The sequence below is a fragment of the Onychostruthus taczanowskii genome, unplaced genomic scaffold, assembly GCF_017590055.1.
Source record: "Onychostruthus taczanowskii isolate IOZ18803 unplaced genomic scaffold, ASM1759005v1 scaffold215, whole genome shotgun sequence".
NCBI classification, from domain to species: domain Eukaryota; kingdom Metazoa; phylum Chordata; class Aves; order Passeriformes; family Passeridae; genus Onychostruthus; species Onychostruthus taczanowskii.
Window position 1 is genome coordinate 72,178 of NW_024499407.1, and position 27,750 is coordinate 99,927.

The 27,750-nt window shown below is 47.0% G+C and overlaps 1 protein-coding gene across 7 annotated transcripts in view; it reads left to right on the top strand.

Moving 5' to 3' along the window:
• PAX5 (paired box 5) overlaps positions 1–27,750 on the top strand; it is a 130,258-nt gene that overhangs the window by 30,375 nt on the left and 72,133 nt on the right. For all 7 annotated transcript variants that reach the window (XM_041404564.1, XM_041404563.1, XM_041404566.1 and 4 more), the window contains one exon: positions 22,392–22,567. In XM_041404564.1, the coding sequence (XP_041260498.1) occupies positions 22,392–22,567 (176 nt within the window). The remainder of the gene's footprint in view (positions 1–22,391; positions 22,568–27,750) is intronic.

The window sequence follows — 27,750 nt, forward strand, 5'->3', positions numbered from 1 at the left end:
TGTCTTGTGTGCACATCAAGCGTGTTTGTCACTTCCCTCCTAATGTGGTCCCCGGGGCCCCTGTTTTCTGGAGAGCTCTCCTCTGGCTCCGAGGTGAAGCCCTGCCAGTTTGCGACTGGCTTCAGTGGAGCAGGGATTTTCTCAGAGCTGTGTTAATGAAAAGCCCAGACTTCCACCACTCCTTACAGCCCTGCTGTAGCTCCAGCTGTTCTCATCAGGAGCTGTCAACTGCTCGGTGCTTTTCAAGGAACAACCTCTTCATATAAATTTAGCTGAAATTCAGTTTAGGGGTAGGTGACTTGTCAGATCATCCTGATGGTGCCAGTACTGGGGCTGGCCAGGATTCGTTCACAGGAATGCATTTTTGAAAGAAGAAGCAGTTTTGTTGAAAAGCAGGACTTGGCAGTTTTGATGGATGTTTGTTATAAATGCTAATATAAAATAGGTAGAAAAGTCATGAGCAAGATGAATAATTCTGATTTATCAAGAAATCAGTAGAATCAGAGAGGAGGAAATGCTGAGGTGCATCACAATGCGTGTATGTGCCTATGTGCCTGTACAGAGCATGTATCCATGTGTCTCTAATGCATCTGTCACATATATCTATAAACAGAGAGGTGACAAAAGTTTTGCCTTACAATGGGTAAATTATATTACTCAAAAACTTTCACAATTAGTACTCTATTTTTGTAAAATATGACAGGGATTTTTGTGAACAAAATCAAGAAAAGATTGTTTGGCCCTCTGGTGATAGTTTCCTTCACCTGATGTTCTTGAACAAGGTGCTTCTTGCACCTTGTGAGAGGAGAGTCACACACTTCATGTCATTGTGTGTGATGCTGGATTTTCCCCTTTTTCCCTGTTTGTACATCAGGACTCTTGGGCCAGCATACATCTGCAGTGTTTAAACAAATGCTTGAATTTCAAACCTGTTGGGGATGAGGGGAGCTTAGGGGAGCTGCAGTGTCTCAGCCTGGTTTACCCTGGAAGAGGGATTTGGCCAGTCACAGGTCGTGGAAGGAAAGAGGCAGGGGCTATATTCCTACACAAGAGCTCCGACCCCAAAGCATAGGGTAAATGATTTGGCAACTCTGTCATATCAGGAGCTCTCCAAGTTCATGTATTCCTGTGTCAGGCTTTCTCTTTTAGCCCCAAGCAGTAATGGCTTTTCCACTGCCTTGTTCCATCTGTAAGGTGGGGTGACCAGGGCGAGGCTGTGGCCAGGCCAGGGTCTCCCTACACCCCCAGGTGTGTTCCTGCCCCTAGGGAAGGAGTACAGAGTTCTGCAGGTCGTGTCAGGTCACTGCCTGCTCACAAAGTGCAGTCCTAGTCCCAGGATTGTCACGTAGGGACTGAGATTTGCTGCTGTCACCGTTGCTTCAAGCAATTCAAGCTTACTGGGATTTTAAAATCAGAATTATTTCCTTGACTGAAATGAGAGCCTCGTGAAATGCTGAATGATAGTGGAAAACCACTTTCTGTTGGTGCTTTGGGAAGCTCTGGAGTTAATGCTGTAAGCTGCAATTGCTGCTGCTGCCGATGGCGCAGTTCCCGTGAGCAGACAGAGATCAGAGAGGGGCAGAAAACGGAGGTGTCCTGAGCCTTGTGGCTCTCTCCAGTTCCTTTTCTGTCTGGCATGTCCCTTGTGTGTGCTCTTTGCATGGAGGGCTTTTCATTGCTCGAGGTGGTAGTGCAGCATTGATTGAATCCTGCCCGTTTTGCCCTCTCCTGGTATTTGCAGAAGAGTCCCACTGGGGATTATTCACAGCAGGCTTGGTGACTGCATTTTGCACTTGGTGTGGGTTTTAGCTAATTATATGAATTGCTGGACATAACGAGTCTGCAGGAGTACTGGATTCATACCTGCAGGCTGTCTGTATTTCCTGGATGTGCCAGACCTTGGGAAGAGCCCCTTTATGAATTTGTCATGGCACAGTGATGAGGGTGTGGTAGGGCTCAGGGAGAGCTGAGTGCTTACAAAAGGGCTGAAGCACAAACCTTGGGTGCCTGTGCCATGGGGCAGCAGACGGGCACAGGGGAAGGACAGAAGGACACTTCTCAGCAGTGTCACACTGGCTGTGTCACCTGCTGGGGCACGGGCAGCCTGTGCCTGCCTGGGGCTCTCTGGGGCTCCAGGCACCCAGCAGCTCAGCCAGAGCAGCAACAGCCACCAACAGCACCAAAAGACCTTTTTTAAGTGCACCTAAATGTGCTGCAAGAAGCCAAATCCTTCTTTCTATTTTTTTTTTTTTTTTTTTTTTTTTTTTTTTTTACTTGAGAAGACTTTACAGATGGAAAAGGAAGTCCTAACTGGGAAAATCTAGAGATGGTTGTCCCTAGCTGCTCCAGTAGGACTTACAAGTACCTGATAGCTGAAGTATTGCACTGGTGTGCTGAACTTGCACAGCAGGACTGATTGCAACTTGTTTCCCCATTTCATGTCCATACAATCACAGAATCATGGGATGGCTTGAGTGGGAAGGAGCCTTAGAGGAAATCTAGTTCCAGCCCTCTGCCATGGGCAGGAGCCTTCCACTACACCTGGTATTCAGTGAGATACTCAGCTAGACCTTTTCTGTTTTGTGTGTACTTCTGTGCAGTCTGCCCCAAGTGGTCTGAGGTATGTTTCTCTGCACTCCAGCTCTTCTGTCATGACAGGAGTGCACTCAGGCCACTGCCCTCCACCTGGAACACTGGAACAACTTTGTTGTCTTCATTTTCTTCATGAGGAGTAATGGCCTTTGTTGTCTTCATTTTCTTCATGAGCCTTAGCTAGGGAGGTCCTCCACAACTTGTTCCCTGGTCTTGAGGGTTGTTCCTTCTGGAGCAGTCATGGTGCCCATGACTTCAGAGATGGGAAGAGAAGCTGGTCCTCTGAAAGCAAGCAATGTCTTTTCTTCAGGTGACTATGACTCCACCTGGAACACTGGAACAACTTTTCTTGAGCTTGGAGTTAGTTTCAGAGTAATGGCCTTTGTTGTCTTCATTTTCTTCATGAGCCTTAGCTAGGGAGGTCCTCCACAACTTGTTCCCTGGTCTTGAGGGTTGTTCCTTCTGGAGCAGTCATGGTGCCCATGACTTCAGAGATGGGAAGAGAAGCTGGTCCTCTGAAAGCAAGCAATGTCTTTTCTTCAGGTGACTATGAGATGTGAGTGTGGGCCTTGCCAATGTTTCATCTCATCTGAGATTCTGCTAAGAGATATTTGTAGTCAACATATACTTATGATAATTTCTGTAAGGTAATAGCTCTAGCTGGAGACTGATTATCCTTTGTTCCTGCAGATCCATATTACAGGTGGAGGCTAGGAACCAAGGATTCTTGGCTGAGATGTCTTATACTGAAAGGAAATCCAGTTAAAATCTCCCATCAGCTGGGCACTGATCTGGCTGATTTGAGCACAGCAAAAAGCATGTCTACAGCGGAGGTCAGGTATTGAAATTCTGTCAGGTACCAACATGAGTGATTTGTGATGGTTTTCTGATCACTTGGACACTCCATCTTCACAGAACTGCTTCCCTGTAGCTCTGTAATGGGGTGCTGGCTGCAGTGAAACGTTTGTAGACTGCATCAGCTGCTCTCTGGTTTTCTCTGGTTACAGACTGAATAGGGGTGTGCATCCACCTCTGCACCTTATTTGCTTAGAAACTTCCTGCAGCCTGTCATTATGGTTCTCTCACATCCTGCAGAGTGTCACAGAGGCAGGGAAAATATGCCCCTCATAGGACCTGGAATGATAGAATTGCAGAATGGTTTGGTTTGGAAGGCCATCCTTAAAGGCAATCTATTCTGACCCCCCTGCTGTGGGCAGGGACACCTTCCACTGGATCAGGACTTCAGGGATGCTGATTAGCAGAGCAGACAAGGTCTATAGGATGCTGCTTTTGTGGCAGTGTTGGCATCACAAGGGGCTTCTTTCAGGTGCTTTACATGATTCACAACGACTTTTAGTCAACACAATGTGAAGGAAGCAAAGTTACAGTGAGGAAACTTCTGTAAGAACAGCTTTGGTTGAGTGGTGGCCATCTCACAGAGCAGAGCCTCATTTCCCCTTGATGCTGCAGTTACTGCTGGGCTGCTGGGTTTTGCCTGATGAGCTGTCACACAGCTCTGCTGGAGCAGGCACTGCTCACCCCCACGCTGCTGCATCTAATGGCCAGGATACATATCCTCCCTTTGCATTTCTGTGCTTCCTGGGAGAGGAGCACAGCCCTAAGGGAGAAGCTGTGAGCAGCCGATGCACAAGTGTGCGCATCAAAGGCTTCCTGGTGGCTGAGCATTTTAGGTGAAGACAACAGAATGTCTCATATTGGCTAAACAGGCTTCAGCCTCCCCCCTTATAATTCTGAACAATTATTGTTGAACTTTGCAGTCAGAGTATTCCTTCTGTGTTCACTTTCCCTGCAATGCAATTTTCTCCACCTGCTGTCCCTGGGACATTTGACCGTCAGACTGTTCCTTGGAAGGTCTCCAAATTAGCAGTTTTAGGGCTTGTTGGACTCAGCTGCCACACTGCCCTGTGTACAGTGCCTTTGAGTTAGACAGATTTGGTGGAGGAGGCTTTTGAAAAACTCAGACCTTTCAGAAGTGGTGCTGGCTTCTCAGCAGTCTGATAACAGGGCTCAGAGTGCCTGAGGCAGCTGGAAGCTCTAATGTCTTGCATGTTGCCTGGAAATACTTAAGCAATACCTTCTGGCTGGATGTCAGAGCCTACAGTGTGAGGAGCACATTCCTGCTCCCTTTATTCCCCCTTTTCTTGGCTGGAGGTGGTGGGCAGCCCTCAAACCCACAGGCAAGGCATCTCTCAGAGACAATGTTTGCTGTGTGCTTTGGCTGGAGAGCACTCAGGAGCCTCCTGCTGTGCCAGCCGGGCTCCTCTGCATTTCCTTCCATCCACCTGTAAAGGATTTTACACCTGAGAGGCTGTTTTTGGTGGTACAATTCCTCTCTGTCCCAAATGGGATATTTTGCCTCTTGTTACAATTCACAGAGCTAGATGGGGCTGCTGGTTTCATGCTGTGCAGCATCGGCGCATCATGCCCTTGTAAACATTGCTGTCAGCAGTAGCAATTCCATCTCTATTGTCCCAACAAGATTTCATGCTTGACAGTGCCTGACTTTTTTTGTCTGTACATCAACTAATAAGAAATAGTCATGCAGCAGTCTTTTTCTTCTCTGATTCCTTGGGTTTCCAGTTGGTTCCTTGAGAATGAGCACCTACCCATTCTCTCCCCATTCTCCCACTGATTTTCTCTCAGGCAGGAGGACACAGGAGTTGGCATTTCTGGAAGAGGGAGGTTTTTTGGTAGAGCAGAGCCTGTCTTTTTCTGCCTAGCGCCAGTCAGGGGACAAAGAGCAGTCCCCATCTATCATGGCCTTGGATGGCAATGGGGAGCGACCCAGAACTGTTATGAATACTCAGAGATGGCAGGAACATAATTATAGGCATGTCTGAAGCCAAGGAAGATTGTTTGGGAGCAGTTTAGGTGTGTGTCTTTGAGTTTTAAATTTGTGTAACTGTTCAGTTTACCTATTCTCCCTCTCTTACACCCACACGTTTCTTGTTTCAGTGGCACTTGATACCTGATGGTTTGAGCATCACAGCACCTTACAGGGCCAGTTTACTTTAAAGAAGGATATCAGGATGTGGGGATGCTGGAATATGTCATGGTTCCACATGAAGTTAGCATCTGGTGTGTCAAATCAGTGTCAGCCTCTGGAACTCCTTGGTCTTGTTTCTGAATGCTGACTTGCACTTCCAGATCCTTGTCACAGCTGAAGCAAATTTCCAGGAATGCTTTCTCTTAGGAGGTTATGGATGAAAATGGAGCTGTTGAGTTGAAACTGGTGCTACTTCACCGCTCAGAGAAGTGGAAAATTTGTTCAGCCGTGGAGTATCCATGTGTGGTTCCCCTGGGCACCCCTGGGGCAGAAGCCTCTGGCCACCAAGGAAAAGTTCTTGCCAGGCCTTCCAAGAGGCTCATGTTATCTGTCCTGGCCTTCTCTGGGCAGACCTGGAGGGGAGCTGGCATGGGGTGGGGGCTGCCCTTGGCACCTCAGAGAGCAGAGCGATCTCCACCCAGCCAGCCTCACCCAGCAGGAGCTGCTGGCACTGTTCTCTCTTCAGCAGTGACAAATCTTCCTGTGCAAGCTGTGAGCTTCTGCATCATTTTGCACCACCAGCCATGACCTGCTGTGTACCTGTTTGTCACCCTGGAGAGGAAAACAAGTCACAGTTGTTAATCTCTGCTCTGTCCCGTGACTTGCCCAACCCGGAGCCTTTCCTCATCCCTGATATTTAAAAACAGTAATGGTGCTACTTGAGTTTGCTTCCTGACACCCATTCTGAGTTTGTAAGCTGGTCACATCTAACCAGTTACCACAAAATTGATTCTGGAGCCTTTGGTTTAGAAACCTGCAAGGTACATTCCAGGCAATCACACTATCTCCATCAGGAACTGAATGAACCAGTCAATAATCAACACTGCCAAGGGTGAAGAGGTCTTTTCTAGTACTCTTGATTTTTTCTTTATGAACATCCCTACACAGGTAATAGCTATATAGATGGACAGATGGAATATAAATGGTCACTGTGCATACAAATACATGCACAGTATGTATGTTTTAACTGAAGACACAGTTGTAGGTGTGTATGTGCACATTGGTGCATTTCTCACAGTTTGTCCTCTTGCTCTCTGACTGCATTGCTCAAATACATGGGCCCAAGTTTTTAAACCTCACTAAACCTTTATAAAAAGTTCCCAAAACCTTGTTGTGAAGATAATTGGCAATGATGTGACAATCGCCTGGCAAGCCCAGAATCAGCTCACCTGCATTTTTCTAAATTGCCAAAGGATTTTTTGACTCATTACAGACAGGTGTAAGAGGTTGGACTTGGCTGATAGGAGATTACAATGTGTTCAGTGCTTGGCTGGATGAAGGTGCATGTGTGGCAATGTGTGTGCTCTCATTCTGTGCCCCTTCCTCTGCACCCACTCAAGGGCCAGTGTGTGTGCACAGCACTGTGCAGAGATGGAGGTAAAGGCTGCCTCTGCATCTGGAGGGGTTGCAGATGAGCTTTCTTGGACTTGTCATCTCTTTTTTCCCTTGGTGAGCCCATGCACTCTGGGAAGTCAGAGGCAGTGTGCTGTTGGGTTAGGTGTGGTCTGCACCTGAGGGTTCTTCGTTCATGGCTGGCATTCTCCTTTCCATCCTGATTGCATTTCAGGTGTGCTTTACCCTCCTTGGTGCCCCTCCAATCCTCAGTGCTGCTGTCAGTCTCTGCCTGCCAGAGATGTTTGATTTGATTGCTGATGCTGGCCTCAAGCCCTCCAGCCCCATCAGTGTGATGTGGTCCCATTCCCTTTCCCTCTCCCTGCAGGCAGGGGCAGAGGTGCTCCAGGATACTGTGAGGGGTGTTTGCTTGTGAAGTGTGATGCTTTGGGGTCTCGTGCCAGAGCTCTCCATCGCCTCTGGAAGGTCGCAGCAGTGGAGTGTGAGGTCTGGCACATTGCTGTGGTGCAGGTGCCTGCAGGTCCCATGTCCTGGTTAGACTTTCCCCAGGTCAGAGGAGACCAAGTGCTGCCTGGGCAGTGGGTGTGCTCAGCTGCAGCCCCCATGCCCACCCAAAGTAAGGTGAGCCCCTGCAGCCACCGGCTAGGCTCCTGCTCCCAGTGCTCACCTTGTGTCACAGCCCACCTGTGCACGGGTACAGCTTACAGTCTCTGCCAGCTCTGGCCACCCTGTCCCCTCCTGAGCTGTCAGGGGCCAGCAGCCTGAGCTAACACGGGCTCTGACAGTGGGACAAGCAGAAATCTGCATCATCAAGATGATAAACATCGTGGGACAGGAGGTGGCAGAGGCAGGAAGGGGTGGGCACACTCTGTGAGGTCTGAAACCCATCCATCTGGGGGTAGTGGCAGCTGTCAACAACAAATCATACATGGAAATACCAGCTACAGTTGCATTGAAATGGCAGAGGTCTGAGGAGTCCTGATGGGCTGGCGATAGTCAGCTGAAACAAATTGCCCGCTGCTGTGATACCTCAGCTCCCAATAACAGAGGGCAAATGGCCTTCCAGGGCGAGATATGGATTTTCCTTTGAGATATGGAAAGGGAAATAAACTAAATTATGTTTGAACATAGGGTTCTCTGGTTCTCGCTCCCTCTCTAAGAAAAAGAAGGGGAAAGAGAGAGAAGGAAGGAAGGAAGGAAGGAAGGAAGGAAAGGAAGAAAGAAGGAAAGAAAGAAAGAGAAAGAAAGAAAGAAAGAAAGAGGAAATGAGCGAGGAGAGACATAAAATAAGCTTCAGCAGGCATTTGCAATTTAATTGATATTTGGCGGCAGGAAGCCAATCAGTATAAGTAAATTGACGTTATAAGATAAAAATAATCGCCTAATGGCATGCCTTCCCCCACGGCTGCGAGGCCAAATAAATACGGCATCGCGTGCGGAGCAGCGTGGCGGCCGCTGCCGGGCTCCGCCGCTGCCGGGCTGCGCATCATTTTTATGGCATCTGTCTCTGCTCCCCGAGAGCAGGCAATGAGGGGTTGCGCACTGATTGCTGCTCCAGCCAACAGCGGTGAGGGGAAGGCTGTAATTAATGGCTTTATTTGCCGGAGCACTGCTGAGAACAATTGAGTGTGTTATGGTAACAACTGGTGCCCGCGTTCCAGCGGCGGGAGAAGGTGCCACCCTCTTTTGCAGCAGTAGCAGAGTCACATCTTACAAGTTGTTCTTCTTTTCTTTTTCTTTCTTAAAACGGGCCCTTTTCAGAGATTTCACCTAGAGCAGTGTAATCCAGTAATTTTTGTGAATCCTGTGTGATTTTCTGTGCCTTTGGCTGGGATGTGGGGAACATCCCAGCCAAATGTTTATGTATACACATGTATATTATGTAAGGAAGAAACATTTCAGGCAGTGTGCATCCTCAGTGTGTTTCCTTCCTTTCTAAAGAGAATGAAGTCAAAAAGAGATGGGGAAATGACACCGTGAAAAATAACAATGAACCTCTCCTAAAGGTTCTGTAAACCTTTCTAAAGGAAAAGTTCTTGTCTTTTACATAAATAACAGGAGTACCTGGTGGGTGAGAAGAGACTGGTGCCCACCCAGGCTTGGTTAGTTGTGAGGAGTGATGGCTTATTTACGTTCAAATACTTCTAAGTGTAGATGATAGATAGATGATAGATAGATAGACAGACAGATAGATGGATAGATGGATAGATAGATAGATAGATAGATAGATAGATAGATAGACAGATAGATAGATGGATAGATGGATAGATAGATGGATAGATGGATAGATGGATAGACAGACAAACAGATAGATAGATAGATGGATGATAGGTAGATAACAGCACAAGGGGTGATGTCTTCAGACTCACAGAGGGCAGGATGAGGTGGGACATTGCGTAGGAATTCTTCCCTGTGAGGAAGGTGAGGCTGTGGCACGGGGTGCCCAGAGCAGCTGTGGCTGCCCCTGGATCCCTGGCAGTGCCCAAGGCCAGGCTGAACGGGGCTTGGAGCAGCCTGGGGCAGGGGAAGGTGGAATGAGATGAGCTGTAAGGTCCCTTCCAACCCAAACCAGTTTGGGATTCTGTGACAGGGTGAGAGGAAATAGCCTTCAGCTGTGACTGGTTTAGATTAGATATTAGGAAAAAAAAATTCACTGGAATGGGTGTCAAATATTGAAACAGGCTATCCAGGACAGTGGTGCAGTCACCATGCTGAGTGGGATTTAAAATATCTGTATGCTGCTTAGGAACAGGGACTAGTGGTGGTCTTGGCAGACCTGGGTAAATGGCTGGTTTGACAATCTCAGAAGACTTCTCCAATGCAATTGAATTCGTGATTCTATAATTCCATATAAGCTGATTAATTTTTATTTAAGCACTGAAATGATTTTGAACTGGACAACTAAAATACATTTCATTTTAAAGTCCCTGGGTGGGGTCTATCCACATGTTCAGTATTTTCCCCAGTAGGACTTTGTGTCACACAGTTCTTCAGAAATGATCTCTGCTTGAGAACATGATTCAGTTTCAGTCTACAAGTGCTTTTCTACAGAATGAGAAGTCTTGAATATTTCCCCATCACTGCAGCTTGGCAGTGCAGTGAGAGTCCTGCTGCCCTTGGCTTCTGTGGCACCACACAAACACAGGGAAACAAAACTTTGTCTGCCACGCCAGGCATTCACTCTCAGACCACCATCACTGAGTCATGGAAACAACTGGTTTGCAACATCTGGCTGTTGGGAGCAGAGGAAACATTGGATACAGTGGTCTTCCAAAATTGTTTTCCAAGATCTATCCATCTCTCTCTCTTTCTCTCTCTCTCCACATATATATTTTTATATACAGAAAATCAAATAAGGTAAAAAATAATATATATATAATCAATTAATATTATTTTCCTGGAGCAGTTCTCTCATTAGATGAAATGGAAATAAGTGAGATTAGAAAAACTGGCACAGAGGTCAGCCTCACCTGCTGGTGTGGTGAGGACGTTCCTGGAGTCTTTGTCTCAACTGAAGCTGCAGGAACAGGCTCTGCAGCTCAAGAGATCTTTGCAAGAATTCTTGTGATGCAGCCCAAAAAGTGATCCCCTCAGCCTCCCACTGAATGAAATCAGGTTTTGAAATAACACAAAGACATGCAGGGCGATTCACCCACAATTAATAAGGGCTCTGTGTGATAAGCACAGCATCAGGGGAGTTGTACTGTAGATTGCTAAGTTTACTGCGGGATAAATTATTAATGTTTAGGTGACACTAATTAATTGCAGCAATTAGAAAAGGGCTACATTGTTTTTCCTTAAAAGTAAAATCTTGGCTGTTTAATTTTGCTCAGTCTCCAGCGCGTCAGAACATTTATGGCAGAACCATGAAATACAAACATATACAGAGGCATGTTTTTGCTGGGTCACCATCTACCTTTTCCATGCAGAATCCTGGAGCACCAGGCTGGAAGGGGCCTCCAGCACTGTCTGGTCCAACCTTTATTGGCAAAAGCATGGCCCAGACGAGACAGTCCAATACCCTGCCCAGCCAAATCCTACAAGTGCCCAGCACTGAGGAATCCAGCTCTCCCCTGCTGAGGTTATTCCAGTGCCATTTGCTCTCATGGCAAATAAATTTCTCAGTGTGTCCAGCTGGAATCTCCACAGGACTCACTTGTACCCATTACCCCATATCTTTTCCATGTGATTCCTTGTAAAAAAGGGAGTCTCCGTCTTCTTTGCAGGCACACTTTTATCAGTGGCACATGACAAGAAGGTCTCCTCCAAGCCTTCTTTTCTTAAGGCTGAACAAACTCAGGTCCCTCAGCCTGTGCTCTCATGGCAGCAGCCCAGCCCCTGGCTCATCTTTGTGCCCCTCTCCAGCCTGCCCACGCCTGTTTGGCACAGCGGTGTCCAAGGCTGAGCACAGCGTTCCAGCTGCCCTGTGCAGTGTGGCAGTGACTGCTCTATCCCTGCTGGCAGCACCCTTGCTGATGCAGCCCAGCATCCTGCAGGGCACAGCAGCACTCTGGGCATTCTCGCTGAGTTTGGTGTGCTCCAGCACCCTCAGGGTCCCTTCCACAGCTCTGCTTCCCAGCCAGGCTGACCCAGCCTTGTGATGCACTCCTGGATTCCAGCCTTGTGATGCACTCCTGGATTCGCTTTCTCCAAGTGCCAGACTTTGCATTCGTCTGTGCTGAATTTCAGAAGGCTGCTGTGAGCCCACTTTTCCATCCTGTCAGTTTCTCCAGGAGGAGGAGAAGGTGGGAAACCATGTCAAAAACCTCAAAGACATCGGGAGAGACAGTGTCCACCCCTCACCCCACCAAATTTTGCACTGCACGCCCCATTCATTCACAGCACCTCCTGTGCCAGCTGACAGCATCTTCCAGATGGCAGTGGTGGGCACTGGGGTGGTGCCAGCAGCATTATCCCTCCCTCCTGGAGCGGGGTGCTGAGGCTGGAGGTGCCAGAGGCTGCCAGCACGGCGTGACAGTCCCACCAGTGACAGTGCCTTGGGCACTGCCGGTGACTCCCTGGCTCTGGGAGCTGCCAGACCGTGCCACAGGCAGCACCCTGCATGGAGTGCCTTGGGCACTCTCCAGCTTGTGGTCACCGTGGCAGAGGGTGTCTGTGCTCAGGTAGACAGGAGATGAAGCCAAAGAGTAATAGTGGCTGCTAGGCGTAAGGAGTACACAGAAATTTAAGTGTTAGAACCACATTACACAGCTGTGGAGGATATTTAAAGCATAATTTCTCCCAGTTAATGCATGCAAATAAAACATATAAAAATGTCATTGCCCTTGCACTTTGTGTTACTTGTAAAAATCGGTAGCTGTATATTACATTTTATAGAGGTTTTTCCCATGTATTGCATTGTGGCTGGAAACCATTATGGTGGTGTCATCTGTGGTGTTGCTTCATTCTTTGTGTCAACACTTGAAGGCCTGAGACCACTGCTTGTGATTCTGTAAAATCAGGCCATATCTCATTTATGCACAAGAAAAGCCTGCAGGTATTAAGAATGCTTCATTAGTGGTCTTTGTGGATAATTGCACAGGAAATGTGCAAGGACACCCTTCATTTGTGAGACAATGCAGAGCACCACTGCTGGCAGAGCAAGCTGCATCCTCCATGGGCTCCCTGTCTCCTTTGCCTTTAGTAAATCCAGCCTCATCATATCTTGGTGGTACTGCTTCAATGTTCTGCTAGGAATTTGCATTTCAGGAGGAGTAGCCTTGCTGTTTGGGACTCCTGTGCATTTCTTAGGAGGTTTGCCTTGCTTGAAGGCTTCCCACCTCTGGCAGAGCCTGCTGGGATGCAGCAGAGCTCACGGCCCAGAGCTGGTCACTGTTTGGGCAGACCCCATCAGGCTGCCTCTCCTACCAACACTTTTCTTCTGGCTGTCAAATTTCTGTCTCCCTGTATTTTTCAGACTGTAAATCCTCTCCTGCTTGTTTGAAACAAGAGGCCATTTTGGCATTTCCAAACCTACACAGAGCATAGTTTCATCTGCAACCTGCGTTAGTCCTTGTCACCCAGGTATACATAGAAATTGTATTTTTGAAAGAAGTGATGAAAAGATATGCTATGACATAGTATGGAAGTAGGTATAAACTATGTTAAAATTGCTTCAATAAGCTTTTAATAACCTTTTAAAAAGGCCATTTGAGCTGGGAGTACATGATACAAAGTGCAGGTCTCTAAAGCTGAGCACAACTTACAAAAATGAACTGGGAAAATAATCAGTTTCACATAATAATTTTTAAGGAACTTGTCACGACGTTTGTGTATAATTACTGAGTTATAGCTCACCTTAGTTACTACAGACATCACAGAAATACAAGCATGATTCCACATCTCACTGCAGCTGGCCAAGGGGTGCCATGAGCCTGGAGGCTTTTCCAGGTGCCCACAGCCTCTTGTGGCCCAGGAGCTGTGGTGGGATGCACATTCCCACTCTCTGTGCCAGGCTTGGGGCATCTGCTCTGTTCTTCTCAGCCTCTTCTTTTCAACCCTCTTCTCTGCACTTCTACATTCCCCACCAGGCCATCACTGACATAATTTTTGCTGTTGTTCAAAGATAAAACGGTGGCAGTCACAAAGCTCTCAGTGGTGTCATCAGTCCCTGCAGCCCCTGTCTCAGGCAGACTCTGCCACGTGGCAGGGCTGGTGCCCATGGGCACCCTGTGGCTCCTGCAGGCTGAGCTGCCAGGCCAGGGATGCTCAGGACAGCAGCACATGCTGCTCCACAGACTGCTGGTGACCTGGATCCCACCGGGGTGGGCACAGCCAGCTCTGTGGGGTCCTGGAGCAGGGCAGGGGGCATGCAGCTGGCTCTCCTCCAGCGCTGCAGCAAAGCTCCTTGCTGGAGCTGCTGGGCAGCAAGGCAAATCCAGGCTGCTGTCCGATGCTCTGACCTGTGGGGAGCCCCCAGCCCAGGGGCACTGTTTGCCCCCAGCTGCGAGCTGTGCAGGGTGCAGGGCTGTGTCCTGTACGTGCAAGGCTTGAGGCACGAGCAAAGTCCATCCTGGTGGTAGCCTGGGCAGGTGCACAAGCAATCCAGCTCCACTCAGTGGCACTATTTGCACAAATGTTTGCTCAGATGTATTCGCTGTCAGATTCACAAGCATTAGGGCTGCTGAGGTGTGAGGTCCCACCACATCTTTGTTGAATGTGAGATGTTGGAGATTGCAGGTTTTTCCTAGGAGATACATAAAAACTTTTCCATATATGGCTACAGTGAGATTAAAATAACTGTAGGAGGAGGACAGCTGTAACCTCATGGGAAATCAGCTCAGTAAATAAAACCCACTGTGTTGGTGAGTCTCATAACCAGCTTGGCTGTGCAGGTTTGCAGCAGTGCTGTGGGGTGGCATCTCGGGGTGTACTGGCACAGCTCCAGCTCCTACGTGTGCTGGGTGCACAGCCTGACTGCACCTTGTGCACCAGGGAGGACCTTCAGCTGCCTCACAGCACAGAGACAAATGTTCTCATGGTGGAGAAGAGCTGCTTCACCCATCAGGGAAGGACCAGAGGTGTCTGTCTGGTGATACCAGTGCTCATTGCTGTGCTGCTGAGCATTTTAGGAAGAGCAGCACTGACAGGCCAATGACACAGTGCAGCTCCTTTTGTCTTGTTCTTCCATTCCCCAAGCCAGTGCCCATCTGGTGCTGGATGTACAGGCACGGGACTTGCTCTGCAGTGCAGATGGGTGCTGCTGGAAGGAGTGTGGTGTGCTGAGGGCTCACCTCAGGGAGCTACAGGGATGCAGCCTAGTCTGCAAGGCTGTGCATGGGGTGAAGGCAGCCTGGGGAGAGCCAGGGACCCTCCAGTTCCTGCTGGCTGGAGTGAGGGCAGCTGGGAGCAAGGGGCAGTGGCATCCAAATGGCTTTTGTCTCCAGCAGTGCAGGGGACTCTGCAGGAGCAAAGGGCAGGAGGGAGGCCAGGCCAGTGACAAATGGGATGCACGCAGGCTGGCTATGCATTTAAATGGCAGATGAAACATCACTGAGGAGCCCTTGCTGTGCAGTGCTAGCCACAGGCATGGTGAGCTCTGAGCAGCCCTGTGCTTCTGGGGTGTGCTGGAAGTGTTCCGCTGGGATTGTCCTGGGGACAGTCTGCCTGTGTACAGGCAGTGTGCACCACTTCTGCTGCACACAAGGACTGGAGCTGGCACCACGCTGGCACTGTGCCTGCTTGTCCAAGCACTGACAAGAGGGCAGTGGGCTTGGGCTGTTCAGGCTCCTCATGTCCTCACACATCCTGAGTGCAAAATCGGTAGAATACCTGTAAAACCAGACTGTGAAAGTGAGAGCGTTCACCAGGGCTCCCCTCAGTTTTCCTGTGCCTGGAGGCAGGACAATGCAGTGCTGTGGGTCTCTGTCTCCAGAAGGAGCTGAGCTGGTCCAAGTATATCTAACAGGTCAAGGCTTGAAATGAAGAAGCAATAAGCCACTGAAATGGTACTATCACCGAAACATGATTGATCAATTGAATTCTATCAGAGACAGTGGGCAGTGAGATTAACTCAGGCCTGATGGGTTCAATGAGTTAAAGCATGATGTTCATTTCAGCTTCATTTCACCAGTCTTTGCTTGTGAAATTGGTCAATCAATAGAGGTTGAAGATCAGATATATATATATTGGTGACCATCTTATAGGGAATATAATCTAGCGTAGTCAGCTCCTGACTCCGGCTGCCTTCAGGGGTAATGGAGACAGAGCAGAGACTCTATCAGTGCCACTGAAATGGCCTGATATCTTCTCCAAATGAAAAGTATTTTTGGATCTCTGATGATTTATCATTTTTCCCCCTTCTTTCTCACTTTGATCTACGATAAAACTCATACCTACCTTTGTGAAATACAGTGATTTCTCTTGAAAATATTTGCACAGTGATCAGCTATATACACTTCAAAATATAAAGGCTGTTTTTAGTGATATTGTCTTTCTGGAAAAAGAAATAACAGGGCTTAGAAAATTTGAATACTGTAAATACAAAGATCTCTCTTCACATATATGGTCCTGAAACAAATGCCTTGCTGGGAAGAGCATTCTGAGGCAGCTGTCTTCCAAATGCTGTGCTGGAAGTGTTCTGCTGGGATTGTCCTGAGGACAGTCTGCCTGTGTACAGGCAGTGTGCACCACTTCTGCTGCACACAAGGACTGGAGCTGGCACCACGCTGGCACTGTGCCTGCTTGTCCAAGCACTGACAAGAGGGCAGTGGGCTTGGGCTGTTCAGGCTCCTCATGTCCTCACACATCCTGAGTGCAAAATCGGTAGAATACCTGTAAAACCAGACTGTGAAAGTGAGAGCGTTCACCAGGGCTCCCCTCAGTTTTCCTGTGCCTGGAGGCAGGACAATGCAGTGCTGTGGGTCTCTGTCTCCAGAAGGAGCTGAGCTGGTCCAAGTATATCTAACAGGTCAAGGCTTGAAATGAAGAAGCAATAAGCCACTGAAATGGTACTATCACCGAAACATGATTGATCAATTGAATTCTATCAGAGACAGTGGGCAGTGAGATTAACTCAGGCCTGATGGGTTCAATGAGTTAAAGCATGATGTTCATTTCAGCTTCATTTCACCAGTCTTTGCTTGTGAAATTGGTCAATCAATAGAGGTTGAAGATCAGATATATATATATTGGTGACCATCTTATAGGGAATATAATCTAGCGTAGTCAGCTCCTGACTCCGGCTGCCTTCAGGGGTAATGGAGACAGAGCAGAGACTCTATCAGTGCCACTGAAATGGCCTGATATCTTCTCCAAATGAAAAGTATTTTTGGATCTCTGATGATTTATCATTTTTCCCCCTTCTTTCTCACTTTGATCTACGATAAAACTCATACCTACCTTTGTGAAATACAGTGATTTCTCTTGAAAATATTTGCACAGTGATCAGCTATATACACTTCAAAATATAAAGGCTGTTTTTAGTGATATTGTCTTTCTGGAAAAAGAAATAACAGGGCTTAGAAAATTTGAATACTGTAAATACAAAGATCTCTCTTCACATATATGGTCCTGAAACAAATGCCTTGCTGGGAAGAGCATTCTGAGGCAGCTGTCTTCCAAATGTATACAATCCTGAGAAGATGCTACGAAAATTCAGCTTACGTTTTAAACAAAACCTTCCATGTGGTAATTAAACAGAGTCTTTATCTTCTCTGGACTAATTTACAGGCATGCTACAAGAAAACAAATCACCTTTTTGCCTCCTGGTAATATTTCATTTGCTTCATAATGTTTTAAATGTGGTGAATAACATCCTTCCTAATTAGCCTGCATTTCCCTATAAGGTGGAGTAATTAGGTATGATAACAGGTAATGAAGTTGGACAGTACAAATTAGAGGCAGAAATCATGTCCTTTATGAATGTAGGCTGTTCATGGCACTAGCTGGGTATTTCCTTGATTCACCCTGTATAAGCATATTGCTCAAGAAAAGAAAACAAACAATCTGAAAATCAGAAACAAGTAGATTCCTTTTATCTTCAGAAGAGCACTGCATCAGATGAGTCTACCACGGAGGTGCACACCTCATGGCACACCTTTATTATTAATATCATCAGAAATATTAGTCCAGCTGGATTTGTGGTTGGCATCTGTTTCTCAGCTGCTGTCACCTTGCTGACACTCCCCAGTGGAACTGCACCAGGGCAAGGTCTGTCCCATACTATAACATAGAATTTAAACAGAATCACAGAATTATAAAGCACTTTGTGTTGGAACAGACCTTTAAGACCACCTTGTTGCCCCCCAGCCACGGCAGGGACACCTTCCCCTGCCCCAGGCTGCTCCAGCCCCAGTGTCCAGCCTGGCCTTGGGCACTGCCAGGGATCCAGGGGCAGCCCCAGCTGTGCCAGGGCCTGCCCACCCTGCCAGGGAAGGATTTCTTTCTAACATCTAATCTAAATCTCTTTTTTTTTCATTTAAAACCATTCCGCCTTGTCCTATCTCTAATTGTGCTGACGTCCTTATCAGTATAAAAATAGGTGGAGCTGAACCATTTCTATATTTCAGTGCATTTTACTGGTCTTATAAAATTTTGCCTTGTTTTCATACTAAGCTTTACGGCTTTTAAATATGCTTTAGTATATTGCGAAGATAGTGTCTTTTGTTCCTCTTATTTTGGTCTGTAGTCTTAGTATTTTAAATCAAGTGAATTTGGTCTGGTGAGGGTCACTAAAATTCTGGTTTCCTCATATTTAGCAATTTCAAATATTCTCCTACTGTTTCAGGAAGCATGTCATGGATGAGTATCTAACCACAGAAATGCATTAGAAAAATGAGATCTCAATTTATCAAACCCCTTAAACTGATCTTGCTATTTGCTTAGGTCCTCAGAAAATAACTTGCTCTTAATTAACAAAGATGTATTAGTTGCCATGTCCAAGGACAGGTCAGACAGGACTTTAGGCAACCTGGATTGTGGAAGGTGTCCCTGCCCGTGGCAGCTGACTGGAACCTGATGGTATGTAAGGTCCTTTCCAACCCCAACCATGCAGTGATTCCATATTTTGTGGATGATATCCACATCACTTGGGCAGTCTTTTGTCAGCTAGATGTGGATGGTATCTGTTCTCAGAGGCAGATTCTTCTGTGACTAACTCTTCCCAGACTGTTTGCAGACTGTTCAGACTTTGGCTAGCCACAGAAAATCTTTGCTTGTGTTTAATTCCTGGGTTATGTCCCAGGCAGGCCAGTTTCTTTAGCAGCATGTCTGGCTTTTGTTGTGAAACCACAGGTCAGTTTTTCTGGGCAAGGTGTGAACAGAAGGTGTCCATGCATTTCAGAGCAGGAAAGGATGGCATTTTCCCTGCTGGGAAAATGCCTGTCAGTGAGTTTGGAACCAGGGAGGACATTGCCCCAGCATGAGAAGCCTTCCAGCTGCAGGTTGCAGGTGGGATTGCTCTCCCAGCTGTGAGCATCTGTGGGAACTGTCGGTGCTGTGAGCGGGTGGGGTGCCTGGCAGGGCGTGAAGCAGAGGGTGGGCAGGCTGCCTGAGCAGGCATGGCATGCACTGGAGCCCTGGTGCTGCAGGGGCAGCACGGGCAGGCTCTGCCTGCAGCGCTGTGGCAGGTCTCAGTGCATTGCATCTCCAAGCATTTCAGCAGAGCAGTGCAGGAAATCGTGGGCTAATGGCATCATCTCGTCCCATATGCACAATCTTACAGAGATAAAGGATGAAATGTTTATTTAGGAAGAATGTAATCTTTTGTACTAAGAAGAGTGTTACATCTGTGCTCTTCACTCGAATTTCTGGAAAGATGCCATTGAATTGGGAACTGACTGTTTTGCAGAATAGGTAGACATATATGTCAATAAAACATGTGAATGCAACCCTATGTGGATGCACTTGATTATATGAAAAATGTTTTTATTACTCCCTGGAGCCTATTTATAATTGAAATTGTTTCAAGCCTTCCACCAGTATTTTAATTATCAAAGATATTCTAGTTAAGCAATGTTAATGGTATTATTTATATAATGTCAAACAGCCAAACACATCCTGAAGACCTTCACAAACTCCTGTGTGTCATATACAGTTACAGGAAGTCCTTGAGTTCCACAGTGGAATCCAGAACTTACTGGCAATTAGTCTGAATTTGGTGCAAATTCCCAGAGTGCAGAAGTCCCAGCTCTTCCTTTGCTGACAGGATGCTGAGAGCAGGCGACAGGCACAGTGAGGGAGCTCGGGTGCTTCCTTTTGTGCAGAGTCAGCCACCTCAGTCCTGCCTGACCCCCTGCCCAGGCCCCTCCCTGGCACAAATGCTGTGTGCATTATTCCTCACCCCCGACTGCCCTGATCACATCTCATGGCAAACAGGGATGTACAAATGGTGTGAGCTGGCAGCCCGCTCTGGCTGTGCTTCCAGCAACATACCAAATGCTGGCTTTGAGACCAGACCCCTGCAGAGCCCCACTGCCATCTCCAAGGATGTCATGCTCCTTTGCAGAGAGAACTGCCCTCCTCTTTCCTGTGCTTTGGTGGCAGTGCCTGCGGGTCGTGCCCTGCCTCAGTGCCCCTTGGATGAAGGGCAGCTGGATAGATGCAGGGATGTGATGGCACGGGCACATGATGGTGCCTTCATTCCTGGACTTCCCACGCTGGCATCTGGGGTGGGAGACTCTTCCCTGTGCCTGTCTCTGGGCAGGCTGCTGCCCCGGGATTTCCTTTCAGTGGCCTCCTCTTCTCCAGGGTCCTCACTCTCAAAAATCTGGAGCTGCTCTCCATAATAAAAGTGCTGCTGGTGAAAGGTGGGACTCCTGCTCCATTTTCAAACACGAGGGGATCTCATTATACTTCCAGTCTCTGGATGCACAAACAGTGCACAGACTGCTCTGGCATCACCAAGAACAATTTTCAGGTCATGACTGTCTTGTATCATTTCACTCCCTTTTGTCATCCCCTTTATCCCAAATCTGCATAAAGCTTTAACTTTCATGCCAAATTGTGAATAGCAGTTTGACCTGAAATTTAAAGCCAGCATTTCCATGCTCAAGAGACAGGATCTCCCTGGCCCTGTGATACCACACGGCTACCAAACAGAATTTTAATTCCATAAGCCATGGTTGACTAAACTCAGCACAGGGTCTATTAGGTACTATTTGATTTAGAATAGAAAAAAAGAAAAAAAAAAGGCAAATAAACAATTTAAAGATACACTGCTTTCTTATATCCCTCTGTACCTTTTCACACTTAGACATCCTACTCAGACCACAGGTTCAGGTTTTTGTTTCCCTTCCTGTGTGGAATAAACTGATCCTTCCACTTCACAAAAGCCATCATCTACCCTTGATAAAAGTGCATGGCTTTCTCTAAGAAGGGTATATTTGCTGTTGTTGTCACTGAAATTGCTGAGCTCAAACTGAGAAGGGAGTTTGCAGCATTAACTGCTAACATCAAATGTCTGTTCAGTACAAGGAGAGTTCAGTTTAAATTCAGCATTAGCAACTCCAGTTGAAAGAGGTATTTCCCTGTGCTGGTCCCCCAGTCTTAGAACCCTGCCTTAAAGAAGGCTCGTTTTCTGGATAGACAGCATTTCCTGAAAAACCCATCTATGCTGAAGGATGATCTTAAATCAGTAGTAAAAAATCTTTTGTAAAAAATCTTGTCCTCCAAGCATCCCATGGATTACTGATGGCCAGCACGAGCTTGTGGTCACAAGTGATGTCTACAGCAATGGGCTGCTTTTGTGCAGATCACCTCTATCAGACCTCCTCTATACTTACAATCAAAAAAACTTGATGCAGAATCTGCCAGAGGAGGTCTAGGTGATGTTATTCCTCTGCAGACTTCTTGGACTGTAAGCAAGTGCAGCACTCATGGAAATCTTGCTGTTAAGGATGCATTTAAATTCTGCTCCTCAGAACTACTGGCAGCTAGATGCTATTTTTAAAACATTTCCTCCCTCTGTCTAGTTCAATGTTGCCATCTGGAGAAGAAATCTGATATTTACTGTTGTTCTTGGAGTTCCACCTCCTGGAGTCCTGGGAATACTGCAGATCTCAGTTTTCTGTCCATAAAATACATATTTTCAGCACTGACAGGTGAAGGAAAAGTAGGAAACCACTGTGAATCTGCAAAAATCAAATTGAAACAAGTCCCTGTATTGCAAGAGTCTTTTCAGACTGCCAATCAAATGTTTTCCAAACTTGTCTCATGGCTTTTCAGCCATGGTCAGTCACTTATGACTCCTGCTAAAAATCTCTGTCAGAGGGGAGAAGGAGGAAAATGTGCTTTGAAGCCCAGGTTTGAGTCCTGCCAGTAAGCTGGAGCAATACAAAGTGAATTGGAGGGTCAGGAGTGCATCCTGGAGTGGGCCTTGCTGAGGATGCTGCAGTGGTAACTCAGCCCAAGGGCTGCCCACCTCATGACAACGCCGACGGGCTAGTGCTGCTGACAGTGCTCCGCAGGGAATCCGTGCCAAGCCGAGTTCAGCACGGGGTGGAGATGAGCAGCACTTGCAGGTAGCACAGGAGGGGGACAGACTGTGTGGGTGGGGACTGGACAAAGTGCTCTGCTGGAGCTGACCCACGTTGGCTGTGACCGTCATCATCAGGCCTTCTACTCATCCTCTGTGCTCCCTTGCACACAGATCACGAACCAGACAGCTTCCCAGGTGGCACAGTAAAAGTGAAGCAGGCAAAAATGTGATTGTTATCCTGTATCCTGCCTTTAAATGATGTGTGAAGTTGTTGACAGGTAAAGGGTTGGCTGTAGTGCAAGACTGTACAGTGTGTTTTCCAGCAAACTGTAACCTCTCAAAACGTCTTCATGACTTCACCATACTGGTACCTACATCTCTTCAAGGGATAAAATAAGGCACTCTACTATAGGTCACATCATGACACTACTCATTTTTCCTCTTCTCTCTCCTCTTTGAAAGGTATTCAGGAATCTCCAGTACCGAATGGCCATTCTCTACCAAGCAGAGATTTTCTTCGGAAACAGATGCGAGGAGACCTTTTCACCCAGCAGCAGCTAGAAGTGTTGGATCGTGTCTTTGAGAGACAACATTATTCTGACATTTTCACAACCACTGAGCCCATCAAACCAGAGCAGGTATTGCAAATTTTTCATGTTTTCCTGATATGCTTTCCACTGGCAGAGCTCTGTTTGATGTACACGACCAAAGGCTTTTCAGTTTCAGTTGACAAATATGGAGACACATCTTGTCAAGCTCATTTCAGCCAAGTCCGTGTTAGCCATTAAAACCTATTAGGAAATGAAGGAAAACCCTCATTGTGCAAACATCAGCAAGTGTTTGGCTATGCAATTACACCTGATCTGGACCAGTTGCATCAAACGAATCTTTAAAGAGCACCACAGCTTCTGATGTTTTTTGTTAGATCAAAAGCAGGCAGTGCAAGTAACAAGGAGAAGACTTGCAAAACCCAGTGCCTAATTTTGGTTCACAGTGAGCATGATTGTGGACACAAATCAGATTTTTGTACCCAGAAATGGCTTATTAGACATGTAACTGGTCATTTGCTGAGAGAAACACCCGATTAGTATGTGAAGGTAAATTAATTTCACCTATGGATCTGCAGAGTGTTTGAGGAGGACTTGGCACCAATATTTTGGAAAAAATCAATTTTTGCAGGCATAGTAGAAAAGCACATGAAAAAACTGATGAGCTATGTCTCTCTGTGTTCTTCTTCTTAGGTGGCAGTATTTAATTTAGCTGCTGAGAAGGAGGTAGAAATTAATATATTGCTGTCAGCACCGATATTGGTCTAGCTTGCTACTTAATGATGTATTCAGCCATTAATCTTCAGTGTTCATAATATCAGACATGCTTTTTAGCAAGGTGGATGGACTTTTGTAACACTGATTCCCCTTGGAGGAATCTACACCTTTGAGGGCCATTGGAGGTGCTCTCATCGTCACCTACTAGCACTGTGGCTTCAGTTAAGCATGTGTATATTTTTAAATTTTTTTAAAAATTACTTACTTATGCTGAAAATGCTACGGCAGAGTAGGAGTTCCTCATGCCTTTGAGCCCATCTGTCATTTGCTGTTTCACTCAGAGACATTTGCTTTCCACCGTCTCTGCCGTGTTTGCGCTCTCCGGAGTTGTGGTCCCTGCGGAAGGCGATGTGCGGCTGGCAGCGGTGCGGAGTCGGGCCACGCGTGTCTCCGGGAGCTGAAGGGGCCCTCGCACACCACCAGATGTGGCTGTCCCATCCAGACCCGGGGATGCTGCACAGGGCAGCGCCCAGGGCTCTGGCAAGCCTTTTCAGCACTGGTCACCTCGGAGCTGTGTCTTGTTAGATCTGCTCCTGCAAAAACGTTAAAGGCCAAAACAGGCAATGAAAAGGGAGCAGTGATGGGAAGGGGCTTTGGATTTGTTTTTCTGGTCCCGAGCCTCTTAGTCATGGCCAGCTGTAGCTCATGGGAGACAGTCCAGCAGTGAGTGATCATTTAATCAGAGATAGATAAACTTTGACTGGTTTTGTAGGAAAAGTGTGAGATTTGAATAAGAATATTGCAGAAGTGTTATCCCAATTATCAAATAAGGGATGTTTGTATTTGCTTTTGATGGAGAAACGATCACCCAGGGCCACATAAGGAGTTGTGACTAGAATGGCTGTAAGCAGCCAGATTATTAAAATAGGAGATATGCTGATATTAATATGATAAACAGGATACTCCTTGCGTGCTCTGAGAAGTCATGTAAGATGCTGGGAAATCTGGCATTATGAGGTTCAAAACGTACTTTGCAGAACCATGTTGCCTGGCATTTTTACATGTAATTACAAAATACATTTTCAGTTGTTTGTTTTTGTATTTCTTGGAATATGGTCTTTGCTTTTGGAAGGCTGGTCCATGGTCAAGGGCTTATGGCTATTTGGGGTCAGCTTCTGCTTTTTGATGGTATGTGAAGGGTAACATGACCCTTCATACATGTGATGAAGATGTGATCTGTATGACTTGTTGCAGTCCACAAAGACTCTGTCCTTACAGAAACAGTCTTGTCTCACCTCCCTGGTGAGTCAAGCAAAGCTGTTGTGGTGCTCATCCAAAGTGGAGAAGCTGTCTGCATCAATTAGTAAGGCCAAAGAGATCAATGAGAAATCAAATACTGTGGATATTAATGACATGCCTTGGAAAACCAGAGCTGTCCCTGGATTAGATTGTTGTAGTAAAGCAAGATCTGCTGGTGACATTTGTCTGTCCAAAGTGCTGCTGGACCCCAAAGTGGTGTTTTATGAGCTAACTCAGTGGTGGATGTATGGAGCTTTAAGCTCTTTCTGTAGAGGAAAATATGGAAAAGATACTCCTTCCCATGGAGACAGGATGTGGGAAGAAGACTTGTATGAGGTGCTGATCCACTGTTTATCCATTTTATTAGAAATTTGATCCAGCAGCAGCCAGCAGAACATCACTGGTTTTGCTTTGGCACAAAAACTTACTGATGTGCCCGTACTATTCACTTGGAGAGGGCTCCAGGTGTGTAAGTGGAATTGTTACTCTGCAGACACTGCAGATCCCTTTTCCTCCCTGTTTTGTAGCTCTTCTCAAAGTCCTCCTCCTCACTTGTGTGCTGGGGGCAGGCTTTTGGCAATGGTGAGGGGGAAAGAAGTCCCTCCTGCACAGCACAGTGTTTGCAGCCTCATCAGCCTTGGCTCCCAGATGCTGCCCAAAGTCCTCCTGGTGCACAAAATTTGTCCTTACCTTTTTGAGTCCATTGCCCTTCATGTTGGTAGAGGGGCTGATGGGCAGTGTTGGAGTAATTGCTCAGCAGTGTGTAACCCTTTGCTTTGAGTACTTCCAATCCACTTCCTTCAATTTCCCATCATGATGTTTCCATCAGTTAACCTGCATAAAATGGGGGCTCTTGTGTTATTTATCATCTTATGACATGGTGCTAATAACACCAAGATTGTGGGCTCAATTTGTTACTTAAGAGTTGGAGTCAGTGATACTTGTGGGTCCCTTCCAACTCAGAATATTCTGTGAATCTGTGAATCTATGTTGTACTGTTGATAATAACTTTCACATCTGCTGTAATTTGTGGTATCTATGGAGAGCCTGATGAGAAAGGGACACTTGTACTCGGGGAAAGGCTCATACCCTGTTGAGAGAGAAGGCAACCACTGGACAGTGACAGGGAAATAAAGCATCAGACAGTCCTTTGAGAGAAACAGTGATGGTCGTGTGTGCTGGGTGAGGCAGGGACCCCACCGTGTGCTCCTGCCATTACAGACTGTCAGATGCTGTGCCTCAAGGGGCAGAAGTGAAGCATCAGTTGTTCCTTGCCTTGTTTTGCAGCCTAACACCCAGTGGGGCAGCTGGGCATGGGTACATGTGTGCTCTGTGGCACAGATGTGTTCTCTGCATGTGTGGGGCATGAAAAACATCCAGAAGCAGAGGGAGCCAGGGCTGAGGGGTGTCTGTGAGAACAGCATCAAGTCCTTTCACGTCTCTGTGTTGTGGGGAGGAACCATGACATAAAGTCAGTACTGAGAAGCACTCTGGCCCACCTCCCCCTGACAGAGCCCTGCTATAAAAATGAATTCTTCTGTTAAGGGAGTTCATAAGAATGAAGGCCTTTCTCTCATGTTTATGCCCTTTTGTGCTCATTTTCTGCAAACAGCCCATGTTTCCTTTGCACAGGCAGCAAATGTTCACAGAAAACCGATCTCAGTTATTTCTGGGCATGGGCATGGAAATGCATGGAGTGGTATTTTTGCAAGACCAGTGTTGCACTGCCATTCTGTACATGGCTGCTGTGTACCAGCTCTGTGTGTATCCACAGGGACAGCACCTGCAACCTTGTAAGGCCAGACCTTGTGAATTTTAGGCCTTGGGAAAGGAAAGCCTCCACAGCAGCTTCCATTCTCTCTGTGCTCTGTGGGTATGTGGATGGGCCCTGCTGCTCCCCAGTGTGCTGGCTCTGCAGTGCCCACAGGGAAGGTGTTGCCAACACCCCAGATTCCCTTGGAACAAACCAAACTGACACAAGGAGTGGCTTTTACCTGCCTGCCTGGCCTGGAATTGGGCTCTGCACCTATACCTGTGTCAGACCAACACGCTTCAGCGTGGCCTCTACCGCAGGCAAACCCCATTATTTGTGGTCACTGCAGTGACAATTCAGACTTTACCCAGAACTGGCACTCATCCTGTGCACAGAGTTGCAACACAGAGTGGAAAAATTTTCCAGTGCCTATTGTACATTCAGACCTGGAGGAACTGGAAGCACCTGGCTGTAGTCAGCACCAACACAGAGCGGAAAAATTTTCCAGTGTACATTCAGACCTGGAGGAACATTCAGACCTGGAGGAACTGGAAGCACCTGGCTGTAGTCAGCAAACCCCTCTGAAAGACTCTGGGGGTGATTATCCTCCAGTGGCTTCCTGTGATTCCAGCCAGAAGGATGAAGGAGCTCCATAGCATCTTTGGGAGATTGTCCCAGACTGGCCAAGCCTGTGCCATCTGCTTTGTGAACTGTTGGTTCAAGCAATTCTCCAGTCAAAGCACTGACAAAGACAGGAGATGTTCTTGGAGACCGAGACCCAGGAAGGTCAAGGAGACCTGAGGCCTCCAGGTGTGTGAGGCTGGACCAGCTGCAGGAAACTGAGGCAGGCAGAGGGCAAGCCCGGGGCTAGTGGACCAGTGTGCTTGTGGAGGCTGTGAGAGTGGGATTAATGCATCTCAGAGTGAAAAACACAGTGTGAAGGATATACAGCTGCATTGGCTCAATGGCAGAGACAGTGCATTAATTTTCTCAGAATAAAGAAAAGATTTATCCATGCTGGATTTCTGTCCAGAACAGAAATGGATTCTTTTGTACTTTCAGTTTCACACATGGGTCCAATCGAATACTCATTGAAGCCAAGAGGAATATTTCTATTGACTTCAATAAACTTTATATCAGGGCCATAATGAGGCATAACATGATGTGACCAGATGCAACACTATGTCGGTCACCAGCTAAGAAGATAACTGCCTGCCGATAATAGCAAATAATTCCCAGGCCTGTGCTGGTGCTTTCCCACTGCTTTAAGCTAGAACTAAACAGAATATCTGTTCTCAGACCGATTTCTGGATTAATTCTGTGCTCATACAGAAACCAGTAACCTGGCAAACATGTAGTGGCACAGGTATTCATGACACAGAATGCAGATAAACGTGTAGGTGGAGATAGACATAGGCAGGTGGAATTTGGATAATGAATGGAATTTAGATAACCAAGGAATCCCCCCAAAATTACTTATGATGCGGAAAAAGTGGAAGAATTG